The sequence below is a fragment of the Apteryx mantelli genome, chromosome 1 (genome assembly GCF_036417845.1).
Source record: "Apteryx mantelli isolate bAptMan1 chromosome 1, bAptMan1.hap1, whole genome shotgun sequence".
In the NCBI taxonomy this organism is placed as follows: Eukaryota; Metazoa; Chordata; class Aves; order Apterygiformes; family Apterygidae; genus Apteryx; species Apteryx mantelli.
The window spans coordinates 159,393,872-159,415,378 of NC_089978.1; the positions used below are offsets into that span (position 1 = coordinate 159,393,872).

The window sequence follows — 21,507 nt, forward strand, 5'->3', positions numbered from 1 at the left end:
TGATTATCATACATCATCAAGTAGTGTGCATCACATCAAACATTTTATGCCAATTGATCTTATTATTTGTTCCTGGGCAGAGAGAATAGCAGTCTGTACCTCTTCAAAGTTATCATCAACCACAGCAGTGATATTATTAACAAAAAGACATGAACACTTACTTCATATTTTCATGAAATATAGAGCCAAATTTCCAGTCTTGCATTCCTTAATTGTTACCACAATATGTTAAAACATCTGATATGACTTTATCATTACGATGCTTTCACTGAAAATCAACATCTTCAGTCTATGCTGATGCCATTGGAACATGCAGGTGGTGAGAACTTTCCTACTCAAAGTGTTCTTTTTAAACTTTTTAAACTATGAATAAGAAATCATTTTGGTAAGGTGACACATTAATCCTTCATTTATGGACCTACCCTTTACAATTGCCATCCTGTTCCCAAGGTTGTTCTAAAAGAATTTTGATGAATCATTAAAAAGGAATGAGTAAAATGTTATGGCTAAGTAGCTGAATTCTATTATCAGCCTTTCAATTAGACATCAGTAGTTAAACAAGTATAAAAAATTAATGTGACCACAACTTTTAAAATTGCAATTATATTTTATATATGATTTAGCCGTAGCTATTAAATTTGTCCTTGAGAAAATAGAGACAGATTTAAGAAAAGGTCAATATCAAAAGAATCACTTCAGAGTTAAAATTTCATTCTGGAATCCTGATCTGAAATCAAAGAGAATTTTTTGTCTCATTAAAAATGTGGGTTTATGTTTTTCTGAGATTGTTCTAATTCAGCTACTTTCTCCTCCACTGTGAAAAGTTCTCCAGATGATTTTATGATACCTTGTAAAAGACACATTATGTAACCTCCTTTATGTTATATATGTATCATATCATAAATACATCTAGTTTATTCTAGCCTCCCAATGCTATACAGGCAATTTTAATTTTTTTATCAATATGCTTTTAAGACACCAAGACATTTTGCCTATTTTCATCAGAAAGTGATATATCCAAGGTTTCTAGTCACCATCTAAAATTCAGTGAGAGTTAGGAAACTGATGAAAAGATTGTCTTTACCTTATCATTCTGGTTTTCTAATAATTATGATTGCATTATTTCAGGTTTAATGTCAGTTTCATGTTTTTCAGGCTTTTCATTTATATAAATAAATAGAAATCATCATAATGTATGAGATTCAACTTTTTAAAATACCTGGATAACAATTGCTCTTAGCGACTTAATGCCTGATGATGGTCAACATTTTGTGTGATTAGAAGAAAAATCCAATGTGATGATAATAATTCAGTCCTTATTTTAAAATATTAACCTGTATATGGGAGAAAATTGAGTTGTTTCCTTCTTGCATTTTAGATTAATCTTCTAATACAGCAATTACATGGTATAAATACAGTGGAGTATTTTTAGCTATTGTATATCTTGATTTAATGAAGCTGAATGCATATATGATGCCCATTTTAATTGCAGACATGAACATCAGAGAAATGGCATCTTCCTCAGAAGGTCAGATATGTGGTTGACCTTGATTTCATTGTGGCTTTTTTGTATTTACTGTGGATTACATCTCTAACAAACAGAATCACTCAGCAACTTTCATATAAACTCATGTTTTAATAATAGATCACAGTTCACATCTCATTTTTCTTGTACTCGCTTGAAACATTAAGGTTTACCATTTCAGCTGCTGAATGACTGAAAGCTTTCTTCATCAGTTTGAAGTTTCCATTGTGAGTGTTCCTGATTATTACGATTTTTCCCTTTCTTTTGCAGGTTTTGCATTTCATGTAGTTGTTTTAAAGCAGATGATCGCCTGTGCTTTCATTTACTTTATGTACTTTTTTATTGTATTTTTTTTCACAGATGAAGATGACACTTCAGTTAGTACTCCACCAGCAGGTTAGGCGTGTGGAAGTACTTTACGTGTGTATGTATGTATGTATTTTTCTCTGACCGATTAACCAAGAAAGAGTCCAAATCTTTGGACTGCACTCAAAACATACTCATTAGAGAAAGTGATTTTGAGGTGCCCTACATTAAATTAATCTCTGTTCAGAAGTATAAGACCTTCACACCAGACAAGTTCTTTTTAGGTCCTGTCTTGAGATCTTCAGTAGAACTTCTGCCATTGGAAAGTAATATATCAGCTAGCAGCTCTGAAAGCAATCCCCCTTATCCATTCCTGTGGACAATTATGGAGTGCATTTTTAAGGTTAGTCCTGAGAGCAAATTCCAGAATTACAAATCAAACAGATGCCTTATGATTTCAAAATAGTTTTCGCTACAAACCTGTCTATCACCTCACCTTAGTCCACTGCCCTACAAACCAGCTAGAAGACAAGTAGCTTGAATATATCACTCCAAGCCATCACTCAGCTGGCAGATAAAATGCCTTTAGCTGTTAGCACGAAAAGAAAAGCAACAGCAAAGGGGTCCGTCATGGTAGATGCACCACAGGAAATCTGGATGTGCCAAAACTTCATCCTTGTTTGCCAAGCATGATATTTGTTAATTCGCTTTTTAAAAATATTAGACTGTGAACGAAACATAGGTTTTGAACACTGAACAAGGCTTTGCAGTTTGTCAGATGAAAAATATGCTTTGAATCATCATCACTGTCTTAAATGATCACATTTTCTTGAATCCTCCCAAAAGAATTGGGCTGAATCATATCAGTAGCAGCACAGTGGTTTACACTAGCAGAAGACCTCACTGGTAAATACTAAAAATATAAATAACATTTTAAATCACAGAACCCTAAAATTTCATTTTAACTATTTATCAGGATTTTGTTCAACCTAGATAAATAAATAGAAATATTTAGAAAATTCAGAGTACTGTCCTTTCAGATAAATAATGGATTACAGAAAATCATCTGTTATCTCAAACTACACAAATTACAGGAAAAATTGTCAGCTTTGTGGAACCCTTCTAAGTATGAGCTACTATAAAGGAAAGCTTGGGTGGGAATTGAACTAAACAAATGTAGCTTTTCTAGAGAAAATGGAGAGAGAGATCTGGGGTTTTTTTCCTCTGTTGTTCACTTCCTTTTTCTGGTATTCAAATAGTTCCTCATGGGTATAGTCCTAAATATTTATTCTAATCCTCTTGCATGAAGAATTAATGTTCTTAAAAGGCCAATGTTCTGAGGTCAGTTAAACTGTGATCTCTGAACTAGTGTCATCTAAATTACTCTTCCCTTTCAGATGGTCCCTCTAAACCAGCGGAAAGAAAAGATTCAGGTGAGACCTCCTGAAGAACCTGCTGACACAGTCCAATTTTTACATAATACAATTATATATTCATTTGATTTTAATTTCACTTGTCATACAGTATCAAACTTTAACTTTACAAATGCTTTTAAATATCAGAGAAAATAGGTTTCTAGTAGCTGAACTGGAGTGAGAGAAGACTCTGTTGCACAAGACAAGACGTGTATAAATCTTTACACATACATACATACCTATCTATCTGTATCTATTTCTATATGGATAGATATCCAACTATTCCCTTCCTCCTCAGCCTGCAGGGTGACAGTGGCTTACCTGAACACAAGTCCCAGGAGAATGTAGGTGACTGGCTTCTTCTCACAGCTCAAAGGACGGTGGGGAGCACTTAGCAAAGTCATAATCTCTTTCTTCCCACTCTGCCAGGTAACACATACTGCACCCGATTTTGTGGTTTCAGGATTTGCAGTCTCTGGAACAAAATGAGCAGCTGGTACTTCAACCATGGTTACTGAACTGGCATAGCTGACCTATGCCAGGCCTGTGAATCCAAGTCAAATCTATGTTTTGTTCTGTTTGTTTAATAAATAGGAAAACATTAAAATCCAGAGGAGGCAGTAATCTATACGTTGTGTGGTACAGAATTAATGATTCCTTGTAAGCTTCTTCCATCTATTAATATCATTTTTTCATTTCATCATGTGGTCTGTTAGGTTTGTTACTGCGCATGACCAGTTCCTGTACCAAACATTGTCATATCATCGTATTCACTCTCATTTGTCACGCTCACTTGTACTTACTTTAAGTGTTTTCCGGTACTAGTATATTATACTGGCATAATCTAGATAGAGTACATACAGATATGTGTCTATCTATATATATGTGTGTGCATGTATGTCTGTGTACATGTTTTCATTTATGTGTACGTATATGTATGTGTTTACATGTAAGAAATATTATACAAGCAGACATATACAGAGTTTTGTTAGACACACTACCTGTAATTAATTGAAAGATTGAAAGGCAAAGATTTTATAGCAGAAATATCTAGCATTTCCCTACCTTTTTGAAATTCGTGATAGACTTCAGTATAGTAAAACCAATTTGGTTTCATTTTCCCATGATTGACCAATGTGCCATGAGCTGTGTTCCACTCGTACAATGGCAATTTTCATGAGTTATAAAGGTTCCTTCAGCAGTAATCTTTACACAGCAGAAAGACAATTCTGACTTCTGGCAAATTAGTTTCTACAGAAAATACTGAACCGGAGAGAAACTTTTAATTTCAACAAGGACACTGGACTAGATGAGAAGTGTTGTGCAATTGGTTCATCTTATATGCTAGTTATGATACCAAAACCAAAAAGCCAGTGGATAAACTATAAAAAAACTACCTTCCACTCAGAAATGATTAGAAGTCCAAGGAGAACAAGGAATGCAGGTCTGACTTGAAAGAGATGGCCTGCTTTGTCCAGTATACCTATGCATTTCTACATTTGCTCTACTTTTCAGCGCTACCAGGGTAACGCTGTCTTCATTCATTCTCCCCTCTGCCCTGCCCTGACTCCTCAAACAAAAGAGATACTGACATTTGGACTCCACGAGTCCTCACTTGGAATATGAGACACATACTTTGCCTCCCTGGAGAAAGGGAGCAGGTACCGCACAGACATTCACCATCTTGCTTTCCATGGCTTTTTGAGGGGGAGGAATCAGCTTAGAACAGGGTTTTGCATATATTTTCCCAAGATGTAACTGCACAGCACAAAGCCAGGGCTGTTCAGACAAGCATAAACACCAGAAACATATAGCTGTGTTAGCACAGTTCTCTGCCTTGGGGAGATCACTCACTTGCTTCTTCTCTCAGTATTGTTGTTCATTTTTGGTTCCAAAATCTCATTGACTTCCAGAAGAGAAGGTGCTATGTTTGAACATGTGGCAGAACCATTTGCTTCTGACAAGCTACTTCCCTGTAAAATATCAGCCTATGCACAGGGCAGGACATGTTGTTGATTGATCCCCAAACTCTCTGGTTCTATCACTGTAAAAGAGAAATGAAATTCAAAAGCAAGCTTCTTCCCTGCCCTATTTTGCTAGCAAAGAGGAAAAACTAGCTTGTACAAGCAACAAAGTTTGAGACTGAGAGATCCCTACAAAAACTATGCATTGGGCCATCATATGTGTTTTGTCCGTGCTTACAGCTGTTCGTGTTTTCAGAACTTCCTTCTCTGGTTTCTGTTCTGAAAAACAAAGAGCTGGCCTCTGTGTATTGCATCTGTAAAGCACTCATGGTTGAATGCTGGTGCCATTCAAGTCACACAGTATCAGCATTTGCTGATCAGGTTCCCCTGTCTTCCTCCCTGATAGTTTCATTTTCTATCACCACAGAGATAACATTCTTGCAGGAACTGTACACAATATGACAGCCAAATAATGGATGTCAGTGTGAACAAAAACTTACATATCTTTCAGGATATCTGAAGAGAGAGGTAATAGGGTCAGAGAGTTTAGTAAGTCCAGGTAAGTGTATTTTGGAGGGAGTAAAACGTGCTCAGATAATTGACATTTCCTTCTCTCTCTGCATATCAGTATGGTCTATTGGAGAAGGAGCTCCAGAGGAGACAGAAAAGCACGACGACTCCCAGAGATCCACTTTATTCATTGAAAAACCTCAGAGTGGTTCAGTGAGTGTTGGTAAGTGCTTAGAAACAAAATCAAAAGCTGCTTCCAGAAAGACAGAGACTGAGATAGAGACCAGAAAGGCATGTGCAGTTCATATAACATTCAAATTCCTCCCTCAGCAACAAGTAATTCCACTGATTTTGGTTGGACGTGAACCCCAGTCTTCAAAGGCAAAAGAGAATGTACCAAGAGAGACAATAACCAAATGTTTAATTCAAAACAAACTTGAGAACTAGTAGTTTACTGAAAGCAACAGCTAAGAGAGAGAGTTTCTGGAGAAGATGAATACTATGTTGGTGTTTTAACTGTAATATTATTGATGAATCAGGAAGGTCTACCCAATGGACTGCAATCTAGTTTAGAAATTCCCAGGCTGGCTTTTGCACTCTACAGCTATGTGTAAATTAGCAAGTAGACCCATAAGAGCAGATCTCTAGAGTGAAATGGTTGGTAACAAGGACCTGTCACCAACACCAAAGCATTCCGGAGGTATTTACTTTGGATTAGCTCTAGTCTAATACAGTGGTCTAGATACCTATTAGCACAACTGGTAACTTGGAGCACAACTAATAACTCTTGGAGTACATCTTTTGTTTTAGTTCCACCTCGAATCTTTTGTTCCTCAAGGAATCCAGTTCAAGACCGTTCTGTGATGTAAAATAGAGAACAGTAAATGGGGACAGTTACGAGGTTCACTTCAAAACTGCACTCCTGAGCCAGACTAAAATGTTAATGTATCTGTACCCTAAGAACTGCATCTTAAGCAGTCTAGCAGCAATGCTGCAAAGTTCAGTACAGGCTACTTAATATTTCTTCTATGTCCTAGAATACACTAATAGGTGGTCAGGTTGTTTTATATGTGCTCTCATTCTTCTCAGTTTCTGGGTAGAAAAAAAGCACTTGGGAGAATTTATTTGGCAAATAGATAGAAGGAATTGGATGTATTTTTCTCTGAAGCTCATAAATGTTAGGATGGAAACTCAACAGGGGCTGGGCAGTGATGTTCTGGAAATCAAGCTAACTTTCACTGTTCCCAAGTTATTGTGTACAGAAAAATCTTTCCCCTCCCTTTTCAGCTTAAAGAATTAATGATAGGAATGCATGAAGAGCTCCAGGCTTTCTTTTCCAGCCTGTGAATATATTTGTGCTACACACTGCTTGTTTTAAGCAAGCAAGTTCAAATAGTGGGAGCAATTCACCCATGACAACATGGAGTTTTGCCTCGACCAATTTATCCTGCTTCTCAGTTTGTCTCAAGCTCCACATTGCCATGGCCAGAATGCTTCCAGGACCAAAGTCATTACTCTCTAAAACACTCTGCAGTATTATCACAGCCTGTGGGACTTCATCTGATTCTTACTGTCATGGTAGAGCTAACACATGGAGATTGAAAGAGGTAGTAGTAGAAGAAACTTGTACAAACATGACTGACCAACCATATGTTCCTCAATGTTTGAATTATTTTTTCTCTTTTTAAAAAAGGAGGAACTATCACATTTATAGCCAAAGTAGAAGCCAAAGATCTTCTGCGAAAGCCAAATGTTAAGTGGTTTAAAGGGAAATGGATGGACCTGGCCAGTAAAGCGGGGAAGCACCTGCAGCTGAAAGAATCATTTGAGCGTCACACAAAGGTGTGTCTTTGCTTTTCCTTCTTAAAGAAGCAAAGCTCCAAAGAGAGCATAAAGATCAGTTTAAGACAATAAATAGAAATTCAAGAGAAGTGGATTCAAATCCTGGCTTCACCACAAAGTTTTCAAGGATGCTCTCGGATCCTGAGTAAAAACAGACTATTCTGCTTTGCCAGTGCAGGACAAGCAGTGGTGTGGAAATCAAAGTTTTCAGTTGTCATTTGTGGGTTGCAGTTTCTTTTCAGAGTCCTTTATTTAAGTTATTCCTTATTCCTGACTTAGGTCTGAAAGAACATATTTGCAGCAAATTTTAATTTGTGCTTTGTAGAAATGCATCATTCGCATTACTGAATAATTATGTTTGTTTTTTTTTTTAGATTCACACATTTGAGATGCATATTATTCAAGCTAAGGAAAACTTTGCAGGGAACTACCGCTGTGAAGTATCTTATAAGGACAAGTTTGATAGCTGCTCTTTTGACCTTGAAGTCACCGGTAAGATTCCACTTGTGTCTAGCTTTATAAAGATTTCTTTTTCCACTTGAAATGCCACATAATTTAGTTCAGAATCTTTAAATGAAGCAATGTTTTAAGTGAACTTCTTAGCATAGATCTCTGAGAGGTCTTTTAAGTGTCTGATTCGTTATTTAAATGAACATTGGGATAGATACTGACTATGTGAGACATTTAGGATCAATCCAAAAATTAGGTAAAACTCCCATTGAATTGAAATCAGGCTCTGGCAAACAAAGCAGAGAGCTAGGCCTAGGACTATTCAGAGAGTGAAATTTCCTCTAGTCACATCTGAAGAGAGCGATACGGAACGCATCTAGTTCTCTAGTGCTTTGCACCCTGTTAAATCATGGTATGATCATACACCTGAAAACCTTTTCTTCCAGTCTGCATAAAAATAGTAAAATAAAAAAAGAATAGCACAACGTGCATAAGACTAGAGATTCATGCTTTTGACTATTTCTGCATTATAAAAGGGCTTATGCCTGCAAACATTAACGCACAAACTTATCTTTTCCTTAGAGAGCAGTTCTGTCAGCACAACAGAGTACATGCATACCTGCACGATCAGGCTGAGAAGGAGAGATGTCTTCCCAAATTCCCGGGCCAGCAGCCAGTGGACAAAATAGTTGTTCACCCTAATAAAACATGCCTACCAAATTGCCTAGATCAGATTGTTCATTCATCAGCCCGGGGAAGCAGGCCACAGTTAAGGGAATATTTGACAGCTGACTGACAGCCCAAGGAGCCTAGGGACGTGTGTGTATTCACAGGCCAGCTAGGCAGGTGGCCAGCATGGCTGCATGCGTTCGCTTTCTGGGCATCAGAACCATTTAATTTGATTAGCTGGCACAAACGGGTAATTCACACCAGGGGGATTCATCCTTGTGCCAAGAATCCACATGAGCCTGTAGCTGTAGAGAAGAGTGTCTCTTTGATGCTGAGTTTTTTTAGAAACTGAAAGATGCAAGCAGGAGAGAAAGCATGGGAATGGGAAGAAAAAGGACAGAGCCTGCATGGAGGCAGAAAGGGATGCAAGAGAAACATCACAGAGACTGGTCTCATATGCAGAAATGCAGAATGTAGTTTAGAGAAATGCATTTTAAAAATTTAGCTTTGCACTGAGCAGGTTTGCATTTATCAGAGCTTAATACCAAAGAAGCACAGACTGTGGTCACTTAGCAGGACACTGAACAAATTTCATATGCCAAGACCACCAAATTACATTTTTAATTCCTGTATTGTTATTGTTCCATAGAATCTTCTCAGGCTGCTCCATCTATTGACATCAGGTCTGCTTTCAAAAGAAGGTAACCTCAAATGTTGATCCTATGAAGTTCCTCAGTAATGGATGCTGATAGCATGTACAGAGCTTGCATCAGCCCTGGTAGATAAATGTATCAAGTACTTTTAAAAAGTTTTGGGTTTTTTTTTTTAACATTAAAGAAATGGGGTCTATGGAGTTTGGAAGTGGGTAGAATCAAATAGTTACAACTCATAGAAGGTACATATGATATTAAATACTCTACTGTGAAATTACAGTGTCATTGCTTTAAGGGGAGGTGCAATATTTAAGACAGAATTAAATATTTGTTTCTTTAGAGTTTTTTTTAAATCATATTTTCATTCAGTAAAATATTCTACTGCATGTTGCCTGAAAATTGTTAGCTACAATATGAAAATTCCTGGTCCCAGTCCTGTACTAATCAAAGGCAGAGACAAAATTCCCACTGATTTCAAAAAGATAGGAGTTGGTCCTACGTTATCTTGCAGTAAAAAAGTGCATCATAAGGGCATCAGAAAAATTACAAATGATATATTGCAGAAGCTGTAAGATAAAGCATTGTGTCTGAAGTCTTTTCCTTTATTAGTCACCTTTGAGATAAAATAGCTATTAAAACCAGTATAAAGATTTCATCTTTATATTTTATGCAGAAAATGGTCTTACTAGGACAGAAGTATTTAGATTGAAAATATTTTATAGACAGAAAATGAATGTAATTGGTTAATTTACACATACAAGCAAATTTGCGACTCAGAGGTAACTTTTTATTGAGAGGTGTGATTTAAAGAGTAAATGCAAAAGATATTAAATTCAAGGTGCACTCCTTTCTTCAGCACATTTTTTTAAAAAGTGCAATGACTATTCTGTTCAAGCAGGAGAAAATCTCTAATTTTCTAAGAAATGCCCTGTGTGCAAAGTCTGGGATGAAATCTTGGCATCATTTGACTTCACATTTGCAGGATTTTGCTCTTATTGTTTACAAACTTTGAGGGCTTTGCTTCAGTATATGTATGTTTTATAATAAGATTTTAATGCTTAACGTCTCCTAATAGAAGGGGATGCACCTTCCTAAGACTATGATTTCATCCATAAAAGTGTACAGTTTCTGTTTTTCTTTTTTTAACTGATTTCTTCCTTCATTTAGAGAGAAAGGTTAAATCTTAAGTGTAATGCTTCACAATCTGGTATTTGACATGGTTATGCATTGTTAAATGCATCACAAGCAGCAATGCAAATCTTTGTTTTACATTCATAGCAAAGATCAGCACGAGCCCTTTGTTTTTATACGCATACACTACGGAAATGAAAAACAAAGCTCTGTGTTGACTGGCTTAATTTTATTTGTGTTACTGAAATCTAACACAAATCTTGGCAAATTTGTGTATACAATTACAAAAATTTGTCATCAAAGTAAAATAGCAAGCAATACAAACCTTTGTGTTATTTTTCACAAGTGCCAAAGGCAACATAACTTGCGTGAAAAAGAATACAAGTTTGTGTTGATTTTATACCATTAATTGTGTGTCCAGACAGAGTTACATATATGAGAGCAATGTGTGTAGAGCGTTTGCAATGTGTGTTGTCCAAGTCTTTCTGTATTAAACAAAGATTTGATCTTTTTCTATTAATAACAGCGGTGATGGACAAGACGATGCAGGAGAACTTGACTTTAGTGGTCTCCTGAAACGTAGGTGAGAACCAAGTGATGCAGTGAGCAGGTGTGGATTGCAAACCATTAGGTTCGCACACAGAAAGAGTCAGGTGTAGCATTAATAACTTCTTAAGAATTTTGTGATCTTTCATCCTTTTCAATGTTTCTAACTATCATTCTCATAAAATAATATGCAAATGTTCAGTTAATTGTACCTGTAAGTGTGTGTGCAGAAAAGAAGCCTCAGATCTGAGTGTACCAGGAAAAAAGTGAGCCACAACCTAAAGAGACCAATAACATCTAGTTTACTTGCTATTTCTTTTGTGTTTGCATGGAGGGTAGAGGGGGAGAATTTCCTACACAGGGATGAGCAGTTCAGAAAATTGAGCCTGGCACAGAAATAAAAAATTGCAAGGGTTAAATTTATCTTTTTTGGTACATCTTAATTTCATTTTCATAAACATCCTGAGATGAAAAATCATATATCATGGTTTCAAAACATAAAGAATGGTATTAATTCTTTGTAGCTTTCTGTTTCAATATGTGCAAGCAAATGTTCAGTGGTGGTATATTCAGTTTTAAGGCAGTGATGGGGAAAAACTTGGGCATATGTTTCTCTGGTTCACCTTGAAAATCTGGTGTTACCACAGTTATGTCTCCAGCTGTTTCAGACCTTAGACCCAGTTTAGTCTCTTAATAGATTAGGACAATTCATGGTGAAGAAAAATTCACTTACCCATCTACATCAGTTAGTCATTTCCTCATTTTTTTTAATTTATCACAGAACTCACAGAAAATTTTATATGTCACAGAAATCATTGAGAGCTTAACATAGAGAACTGGAAAAAGAACTAGACCTTTTCTCTTATCTACAACTTACTCTGAAAGGGAAAAAAAACAATATGCGGTATTAATTACACAAAAGTTCACAATATGCTCATGAACAGGTTGCCCAGAGAGGTTGTGGAGTCTCCATCCTTGGAGATATTCAAAAGCCATCTGGACAGCGTCCTGGGCAACATGCTCTAGGTGACCCTACTTGAGCAGGGGCATTGGACTAGATGATCTCCAGAGGTCCCTTCCAACCTCAACCATTCTGTGATTCTGTGGTTCTGTGATTCTGTGAAGTATGATGGCATGGATGGTATTTAAGTAACTGAAGTATCTGACTTGTTTCTTACAAAGGAAAAAATGTCCAGCCCTGGAATCACTGCTCTTAAATAGGAGTTAAACAGGTTAAACCACTGCTTTTAAGCAAAAGTGAACTGGTTGGAGAAAGTAGGAAGGCTGAAAGTAAAAGTAGGAAGTGAAAGAATTACGTGAACCGACTCACATCCACCAGGCCTTTGGGTTTTTTTTAATCTTCTCATCCCTAATTAGGATCTTCAGTTTGACATTTTATCATACTAATACAACTTACCATGACAGTTCTCATGACTGCCTGTGGGGTGTTTTATTGGTAACATGAGATTTGCATGTAAGAGGTCTTGGTGTTCTTGTGGAAAGAGAAATGTGAAATGAGAGTCATGATCACCTCATTAACAAGTAACTCACATGTTTTATAAGATAAATACTGCATAGCATATAAACGTAGTATAACTATTGTGTGGTTAATGGGGAAAGCAAACTTTCAGTTTTTAAACACCATTATTTAATATTGGTGAAACCAGTGTGTCACTGCCTTACTTCAGGCACTGAAATGCAACCTCATATTTATGAATAAGAAAGCTGATTGCTACTTAATCCCCAGTGTGGATATTAATATCCATTTTTATCAAGAAAAATGCAGGTCAAATTTTCAGTTAATTTCAAATTTTCAATGAATTTCAATTTTTCAGGAGGCAATGTTGCCTCCTGAAGGTGTATGCCTTTTTTTTTGTGTGGTTGTATTACCAAGAAAAGAGTAGAACTTTTCACCTGTGGTGCATAAGTACTTGAAATATGTTTTTTTTTTTAAATCTAAAGGCACAAAATCTATATACTGCCTATTTTCTAATTTCATGCTTGTCTTGCAGGAAGGCAAATCAGTTCTTATCTCACTAAGATACTCTGTGACTGGTTATGCTTTGTCAATGCAATGGGCCATTAACAGCACGAAATTCTAGAAGGCACAGGATTTCAAAAACACTGAAACATTTAGGTCCTTTTTAAAAAAAGTACATCTTTCAACAAATTGCACCTCTTCAGGGAAAAGATCTGAAAGAGATTTTGTAGCTAAATCAATCTGGTTAGAAAATATTGAACACTGTTTGCCCACTACCCACAGCAGAAACTATCGTGTTCTCAGAACAAAGTCGGTTTGCTCTAGGTGTCAAAATTTGTCCTCCAGTTGTACAAGAGGAAAAAGAGTCTGGAGTAAATTATTTTAAACTGGTTGAAAATCAGGATAGTCTAACTGATCCTCATTCTCAACTACCGCCTGATTTATGGAGGCCTATTATCCTGAGTCACGTGGATATGTGAGTGTCACTCTCCCTAGCATGGAGAGGAGCTGCATGACAAGCGGCCAGCCCTGTGGGATGACAGTTCTACCCCATAGGGTAGGTCAGCTTTTACATATGTTTGCAGGCTGATTTTGACCTGCTGCCAAGCAGAAGGAATCTCACTGAAAAGCCAGTATACACAGGACATAGTCAGTCTCCAGAAATCATGAGCACAAGCGAAATATAAAATTACATACATGAAATGATGTCTAAGAATTATTCAAAGAGAATGATGTAAGTATTTCAAAGAATCCTCTGTCAGAAGTGTTTTTTCCTTTTTAAAATAGCACTGACATACTAGGAAAATTAACAAACCTCATGGATTAAACAACATAATGTTTTTTCCATAATTACTCATCCAACTATGCAGGGATTCTCAGGGATCTCAGGGGATCTCAGGGATCCCAGTGCTACTTTCTGTATTACTTTAAACAAAATTCCCTCTCTGACTTGATAGATCTCAGCTCTAACAGTATCTCACTGCAAAGCTCATTCATTTTTTAATTCTTAAATATGTATTTTCTCACTCTGGTACCAAAAGTACTGATTTCATTAGACCAGCCAGATTAAGACAGAATGAGCCTGGCCTGAGCCTAACAAACTTACAGGAAGCAAGGTCAAGGTTTCTGCTCCACTTCCTGGATCGTTCTAGCAGTTTACTTTTTTGAGCTAAGCTGTCAATCTCAAAAATTATCATTTTGTTTAGGATGCTTCCATTATTCTTTCATTTAATGGTTGCCCCTGTGCAAATAATTATCTATACTTCATTGTTTGTCTTAGCTCAAGTATTAACTTTGAAGTTGTATACAATAAATACGGTATTCAAGCTTCTACACAAAGGTCTATAAGACCCTTATAGACCAATACATTCATCCTGGAAGTCCAGGCTGGTGTGGAAATCCCCAGTTCCTATCCATATGTCAATTTTAAACAAATCTGAGAAGTACTGGTATAAATATAAATTGGTACAGATTCTTTTGGATTTCAATATGTCCTCTCACAGGTCACCACTAGTAACAGTTACAGGGACTCAGGGTTGGATAGCTTTTTTATATATGAAATGTATGGATTAGGCTCAGATTTCAGTTGTGCTATCATAAATCATAACTGATTCCTTTGGAGTTACAACAGATAAAACTGATTTAAGGATGTTTAGCCCACTTGCTATTATAGGACTATATTATCAAACTAATCTTTTTTATAATGAAGAAATATAAAAACTCTCATAGTTGATTACATCCGAGAAGGCCAAACTAAACTTATATCCAAATTCTCCTTACACTTTGAAGACATATCAACTAAAGTCAGAATATCATTCTGAGCTATTCCACTGATACTGAGTAAGTCTAGGGCTTGAACTCCCTTACTAATGGGCCTTTGGAAGGTCTGTCTTCAAAGTGAAATAAAAAAACTTGATGTCAGCCTTCAAATTTTGACAAAAACATTTCTAACCTCACCATGGACTCAGTTCCACCTTTCTTCTGGTGTGATGAGGCCTCACTAACTCTTCTCCCACAATTTTATTTTGCTAATGTTAGGGAGATTAAACAGCAAGAGGAAGAACCTGAGGTAGATGTGTGGGAACTCCTGAAGAATGCTAATCCCAGTGAATATGAGAAGATTGCTTTTCAGTATGGTATCACTGACCTGAGGGGCATGTTAAAGCGTCTGAAGCGCATGCGCAGGGAAGTGAAGAAGAGTGCAGGTATGCATAAGGCAGAATATTCTTGAGTTCTATAGTCAAACATGAGCATCCATTTTAAAAGCCCAAATGTACTGCCCTTCTGTGTAAAGGTGGGGTGAAGCCTGCCCTGGCTTGCTCACCACCTCTTCAGCCTTCTCAAAGAAACTGCAAGGAGTTAATCAGAAGAAGGCTTGGTCCACCGCAGTTAGTGTAAACACCCTGTCCCATTCCGTGCCTAGCAAAAATGTCCCTCTCTCTTGGCCAAAAATAGTTTTTACCAGCACAAAGTCCCCCAGATAGGTGGAAAAGTTTTGCCTGTTTAAACAATATAGGAATTAGACCTTGTATTATCAGTAATATCTTCTGCTTTAAAATGGAATCATTCCAAACACATCCTTTGTTCTTCACCACTTCATTTTGCACTTCATTTTGACATTTATCTGAACTCCCAGCTGGATTAAAAACCCTCCCTGCTGTGTGGGATAAGCACATTCAGGGATGTCCCTCCTCATCTACCATATTGAATAATGAGTGGTGCAATACATACTTATAGATATGTGTTTATATGTATGTGTGTGAATATATATGTATATATAAAATATATGTATATATTGTGTAATATGTATACACACACATATACATATAAATACAGCACACTGCCCATAATAATATTCTGGCCTTTGCTTGTTCCTGGAGAGCATTTCAGAATGGGATGCAGTACACATCTGCTGCTCCGCCAGTTTCCTGGAGGATTCCCTCTCGTGTAGGTGAAACCCCCACCCTGCATGAAATGCAGGAATCTTCCCGAAGGAAAGGAAGCATGGCCAAAACTTCTTTATGCCGTGCTGGTTCTTACCCCTTAAATCAGTCATGGGGACCAATGGCAAATGGGTGAATTTATAACAGTCTTCAAGCTACTCTGACTTCTGCCAGGGACTGGGCCAACATTTGGGCTTGTGTTAAAAAGTGGTGAATATAAAGACAGTGCAAAACTATTTTTGCTCAGTGTTTTTGGTTCTGCACTGAATTTGATGAGGCCAGATCAGATATTCTGGATCAGTATCTTGGCGTATAGATATGTGTATTTCAGTTTGACTTACATTCTTAAAAGTAAAAAAAAACTGTTGTACTTACTTCAGTCTTCTTAGGCAATTTGAACTGATTTATAGCCAGCTGGACTTTCAAAGAGCCATAATTTTTTCCTTGCTTTTAAAATAATTTGTTTTCTAACATTCTAGTGTACAAACTCATGATATAGAAAAGGTCAGTCTGCTGTTTCTGTTTTCCCCCTCCTCAAAGGAGAATAAGGAAACATCCAGAATAAAATAAAAATAACTAATTTAAAATTATAAAATGGAAATATCTTTGTATCTTTTTAAACATTTAATTAACTTAGAGATTTCTTATCCAAAAGCTGTTGTTGAGACACAGTCTGCTTGAAAGAGACACTGAGTTCATCTAGAAAATAAGAACACAGGTTCTCTCAACATGTACAAAAGTTAGCATAAAATAGCCTGTAGTAATCCAGCTGCCTGATATACATTCTCTCCTCCTCCATCACCAGAGGTGTGATACTACACGTTAATTTTGATGGGCATCTTTTTGCATTTGCCATTATATCTGATTCTGGCCACTGTTGGAGTTGATGGGCTTTGGCTGAGCCACTGTGGAGGTTTCTCTGTTCAGGGGAGCTCCCTGAGGGGTGGAAGATGGGGAAACTCCTCACCATCCCCCGCGAGGCTGGTGCAGGAGGAGTGGTGGAAACTGGTGCAGGAATTGCATGGAAAAACTGCACCCTACACAGATGCATCATATGGATGTGCTTGGATCTTGGGAAAGGAGTAGCCCTCAGCCCCTGGGACTGTTCTGTCTGGTCCCTCACCACAGCTCCCCGTTGAGTGGGACAGAGCTGCCAATCATATCAGGATTTTTCAGTAGACAGGGTATTCCCTACAGGAGAGTCTTTAGATGGTGGGGGAAATGTCCATTGTACTGACTGGCTGGGAGTAGGGTGTTTTTCCCTCACACCACCTTTTATTATCAATTGAAATCTGTTACGCTGCAGCCAGATACATAATAAATCCTGCTCTAATTCAGTAGCTCTACTCCTGCTGCGTCAATACATCGAGTCCCTTGCAATCAGATATGTGCATGATGTAAACCTTATCAGAGTCTGCTTACTTAGCTGTGGAAAATTTTCTTGCAGCACTATTTATTTTTGAGCCACTGGATATCTGTTCCTTTGGGTCCGACTGTTGTGGCTGGCAATAACTAAAAAGTCAGTGTTAACATCTTTTGAAATATTAGTTGCACCTGCCTTACCCTGCCCAGTGGCGTACTTTGGCACCTCAGACTCTTTTTGAAAAGCCCTGTTAGGAGTCATTCACTGACAACTTTTGCCCGGTTTCAAATATTTTTGCAAATATTTTACAGCTGTAACATTTATTATAAGTGGAATTGTAATTTGCACCTTGCAACCAACAGAAAGAATCAGGAAAGATAACTTGGCTTTTAGCCACACCAGTATGTTTATTCTGATAGTGGGAAAGTCAACAGGAGTTTTAGCTTAAAATTCCCAGTTAACTTACACAGCAGTACTAATAGAGAACTCCTTCATAACAGATTCATTGTAAATGATTCCATAGCACCAACTGTATACAGTTTAATTCTGACTTAGTGCTTCTCAGCAAGCTCTTAAAGGTATGTCTACCCAATACTGTCCAGAATACATTCATACTGCAAAGTCATAAAGAGATATAAGCTTGAGCTTGGTCAGGATAATCAGATCAGCATAGCTCCGCACTTTGGCTAAGACTGTTTCTGGGACATAAACTGATTCATTTGGACGAGTCTAAGAATGTAGAGTGATGAATAATGTATGTATATTCTGTCAGCTTTGATGAGATTTATATGCAATGTCCTTTCAGCATTCATATTATCATTTTTTTCTCATCTTCTTTTATAATAACACTTACTTCTGCAACAGCTTTTGCCAAAGGTCTTGATCCTGCATATCAGGTGGATAAAGGAGGTAAAGTAAGGTTTATGGTGGAACTGGCAGATCCAACAGTGGAACTCAAGTGGTATAAAAATGGCCAAGAAATACGACCAAGTGCAAAGTAAGTGGTTCTACTGAATGTAAGTAATAAAACATGTACGTATGTCCTTCCTTAGCAATTGTGTTGAACAGGTCTATCTCTTTGCCCAGATTTGCATCAATTTTATTTCTGATATTTGATTATACTGAAACAGTATGCAAATGATGTCATATTGCTCATGATCTATAACTTCATAGAAAAGTCCCTGTACGCTGTGTTAATGTAGATTGTCTCCTTTGCCTCAAGAGATGAAAATTAAACATCCCCAACAAGACATGGAGCCATGCTTTGCCTCTCAGTTTTTTTAAAAACTGGGAAGCATTGTACATAAATAAATCTCTTGTTCTCAGTCTTATGTCAGAAGGTCAGAATCTTTCTATAGTAATTGTGTGCTAAGAGGAGAGATGTTTATCCTCACACACTTGCCAACCTGACTCATAAACCACCCGTAAAATCATCTCTGAGGAGCACTGCCTGTGAGTTAGGTGACCAGTATTAGGGAGGAAAGGGGAGCAAGGTTTGTCTCACCTTCCGCTAACCAGTTAACACTCACGCTGAACTCAGTGACCTGCATTAGCTCTGGTCATGCACGACTTTGGTCATGCATGACAGGTCTAGCTTACATACACCCAGACTTCTTCATCTTCCTGCACAGTACCACCTGCATGTTGGCCTACACTCTGGCTTGTAGCTAGAAGAAGTAAGTGGCTTTTCAGGTGCAGACACTCCAGTACAGGTAGAGCAATGCTGGAACTTGAGCCCTGTCCTTTATGCAGGGACCAGCTTTCATGTCCTGATTCAGCAAATTCCACTCTGTGGTCAGACACAGCTACGACTGATAATGTACAGCTAGTCATAGCTTTCCTGTTCCTCAAATGTTGCTCAACAGCACAAAATCATAGCACCTTTCTCTTTCTGACCCTATGAAAAAATAACTGTTAGCAAAAGCCCTGTTACATAGAATAGCAAATTCCCTTTATTCTGTTGCTGCATAACTCAATGGGAAGGATTTGGAGTAGTATTTGTGACTGACAGAAAATATGTAATAAAGAGGGTATCTTTTCTTTAGCCCCTTTATCTGTCACGAGCAGTTCAGAACTGTTTCACAGGCAGATATGTGGATACCTCTCTAGTAGAAGGACCTGGATTGAATGCCCCAGTGCATTTCTTTCAGGCTGCTGAAGCAGCTGTCAGAGGCTAATGAGCTTTGGTCATTACAAACCTGGAGCAGATCTAAACTGGTGACATAAAGGTGAAGGGCTCCATATCCTGTTACCGAAACCCCATATCCCATTACTGATCTCTTGTGCCATCTGGCCTACCAATAACAGTAACTTCTTAACCTTGGCTATTATTGTACTTTATAAAAATGCTAAGAGTGTTGGAATGAAGATGGTCTCCTGTTACTGGTTATTTTCATCTTTGCTCACCTAGAGTTTCAGACACCATTTTATTCTGCCATCCTTCAGAGCATATTAATTTTTTTATTTTTTCATATCATCCAGCCTGAGATTTTTGAACAAGCCAGAACGTGCTAGTTGACACCGTACCCTATAGCTTTTTTTTTTGCTACAAGGTCTATAATATTTCTTATCCTTTCTGTTGAATCCTGGAAATTGCTTCCCAGGACAACTTTTCTAATTCTATGTACACACCAAGATTTTCACTAGTAATAATCCCTAAAGCATCTTCTAGATAAAACAAAAGTAAGATGTCCAACAGTTTTGCTAATGTATGTTTGCTCTATTCTTGTTCAAACAGATACATTTTTGAGCACAAAGGTAACCAGCGAATTTTATTCATCAATAACTGTACAATGACAGATGATGCTCGCTATTACGTAACAGCTGGTGATGAGAAATGCTCCACAGAACTGTTTGTGAGAGGTAATTACATCTGCTTGCTCTTATTTTGTAGTGTCACCTAGTGTAAATTCATGTGGTTTCATTGACTGTAACAGAAATTAACAGGGAGGGTCTGGCTCAGTATATATTTGTATTTGTATTAAGAGCACTTAGGAGCACTCTGCATGTATTTCTGTGATTCCTGACTATTTTTTCCTTGGCCCAGATTTAGCAATTTAGTGATAATTCTGAAATGGGGATATGGTTGATTTCATACTGTGCATTAGGATCTAGTTGGACTGTGGATCCCTTCATAGTTTCAAAGTCATTTTGGAGACTCACTCATCACAGTGTTGGCTTTCCCTAACAGCACATTGGATACCTGATAACACTGATACTCTTGATCCAACTGATCTGTTTCAAGTACTCTCAGACCAGTCTTTCCAGCTGTTACTTTTAGCTCCATCTGTCCAAATTTAAGGAAAGACTCTATCAAAAGCCATGGATGGGTGGCCAGTTCTTTACCCTGTTTGCTCCCACAGTGCTGACAGACTTATTGATAACATTAATAGTGTCACTCACATTCACAACAAACTGAGTTTGAAGGGACCTTTTCATTAGAGGTCCTTTAGAAAATGATTGGGGAAACCCTGTGTTCAGGAAAACAAAACTTACAGTGAAAGAAAAAGACATCAGATATATTTCAGAAAGCTATTTAAAATGATGGATCCAACTGCACCTATGAAAATAGTAGTATAAGAGTTGTATGATCTCTTACTATTAAATAAACTTGAATTTTGACAACAGGAATGGGTTAAGCCAATAAAGGCACAGTGGTATGTCATATTATTGTGCATAGTGGGTTGCAGGACCTCATGAAAATGCCATACTCTGAGAGGGATCTGTGGGAGGCAAGAGGGGGATCTCAGCTTCTCATACCGACCTACCTGGACAAACTGTCAATAAAAAGGGACACAAGACAGGTATTTATTTGAACAAATTGTTATTTTTTAATTCCCATTTCGTACTGGCCCCTTAATGGGCAGCCTCCTCTCTGATTTCAGGTAGGAAAAACTGCACCGAGACTGACATTAGAATTTTAAAGTAGTGTCAACTTCTATAGAATGCTTTTGAAAATCTCTTTCACTTAGCTTTTTCTCTCAAACTGTAAATCTGTAATTTTCTCTTGCCAAAGATCCTCCAATTTTGGTGACCAAAGGCCTGGAGGATACCAATACCTATGTTGGTGAACGAGTAGAACTGAGCTGTGAAGTGTCTGAGGACGATGCAAATGTGAAATGGTAAGCTACGTTTTGAATAGATATTGTTTTCTTTGAGAGTAAAACCCAAAATAGCTTAACTGCAGGAAAAATGTGGACATCTTTTTCTA

At 37.5% G+C, this 21,507-nt stretch overlaps 1 protein-coding gene across 1 annotated transcript in view; it reads left to right on the top strand.

Moving 5' to 3' along the window:
• The first annotated feature begins 1,494 nt into the window (after nucleotides 1–1,494).
• The window catches only part of MYBPC1 (myosin binding protein C1), a 52,167-nt gene continuing 32,154 nt past the window's right edge, over nucleotides 1,495–21,507 (top strand). The window contains 12 exon segments of the mRNA XM_067289869.1: nucleotides 1,495–1,528; nucleotides 1,886–1,921; nucleotides 3,229–3,264; nucleotides 5,839–5,943; nucleotides 7,414–7,562; nucleotides 7,937–8,054; nucleotides 9,331–9,382; nucleotides 10,992–11,048; nucleotides 15,030–15,196; nucleotides 18,162–18,294; nucleotides 20,035–20,159; nucleotides 21,313–21,418. Coding sequence (XP_067145970.1) covers nucleotides 1,495–1,528; nucleotides 1,886–1,921; nucleotides 3,229–3,264; nucleotides 5,839–5,943; nucleotides 7,414–7,562; nucleotides 7,937–8,054; nucleotides 9,331–9,382; nucleotides 10,992–11,048; nucleotides 15,030–15,196; nucleotides 18,162–18,294; nucleotides 20,035–20,159; nucleotides 21,313–21,418 — 1,118 coding nt within the window.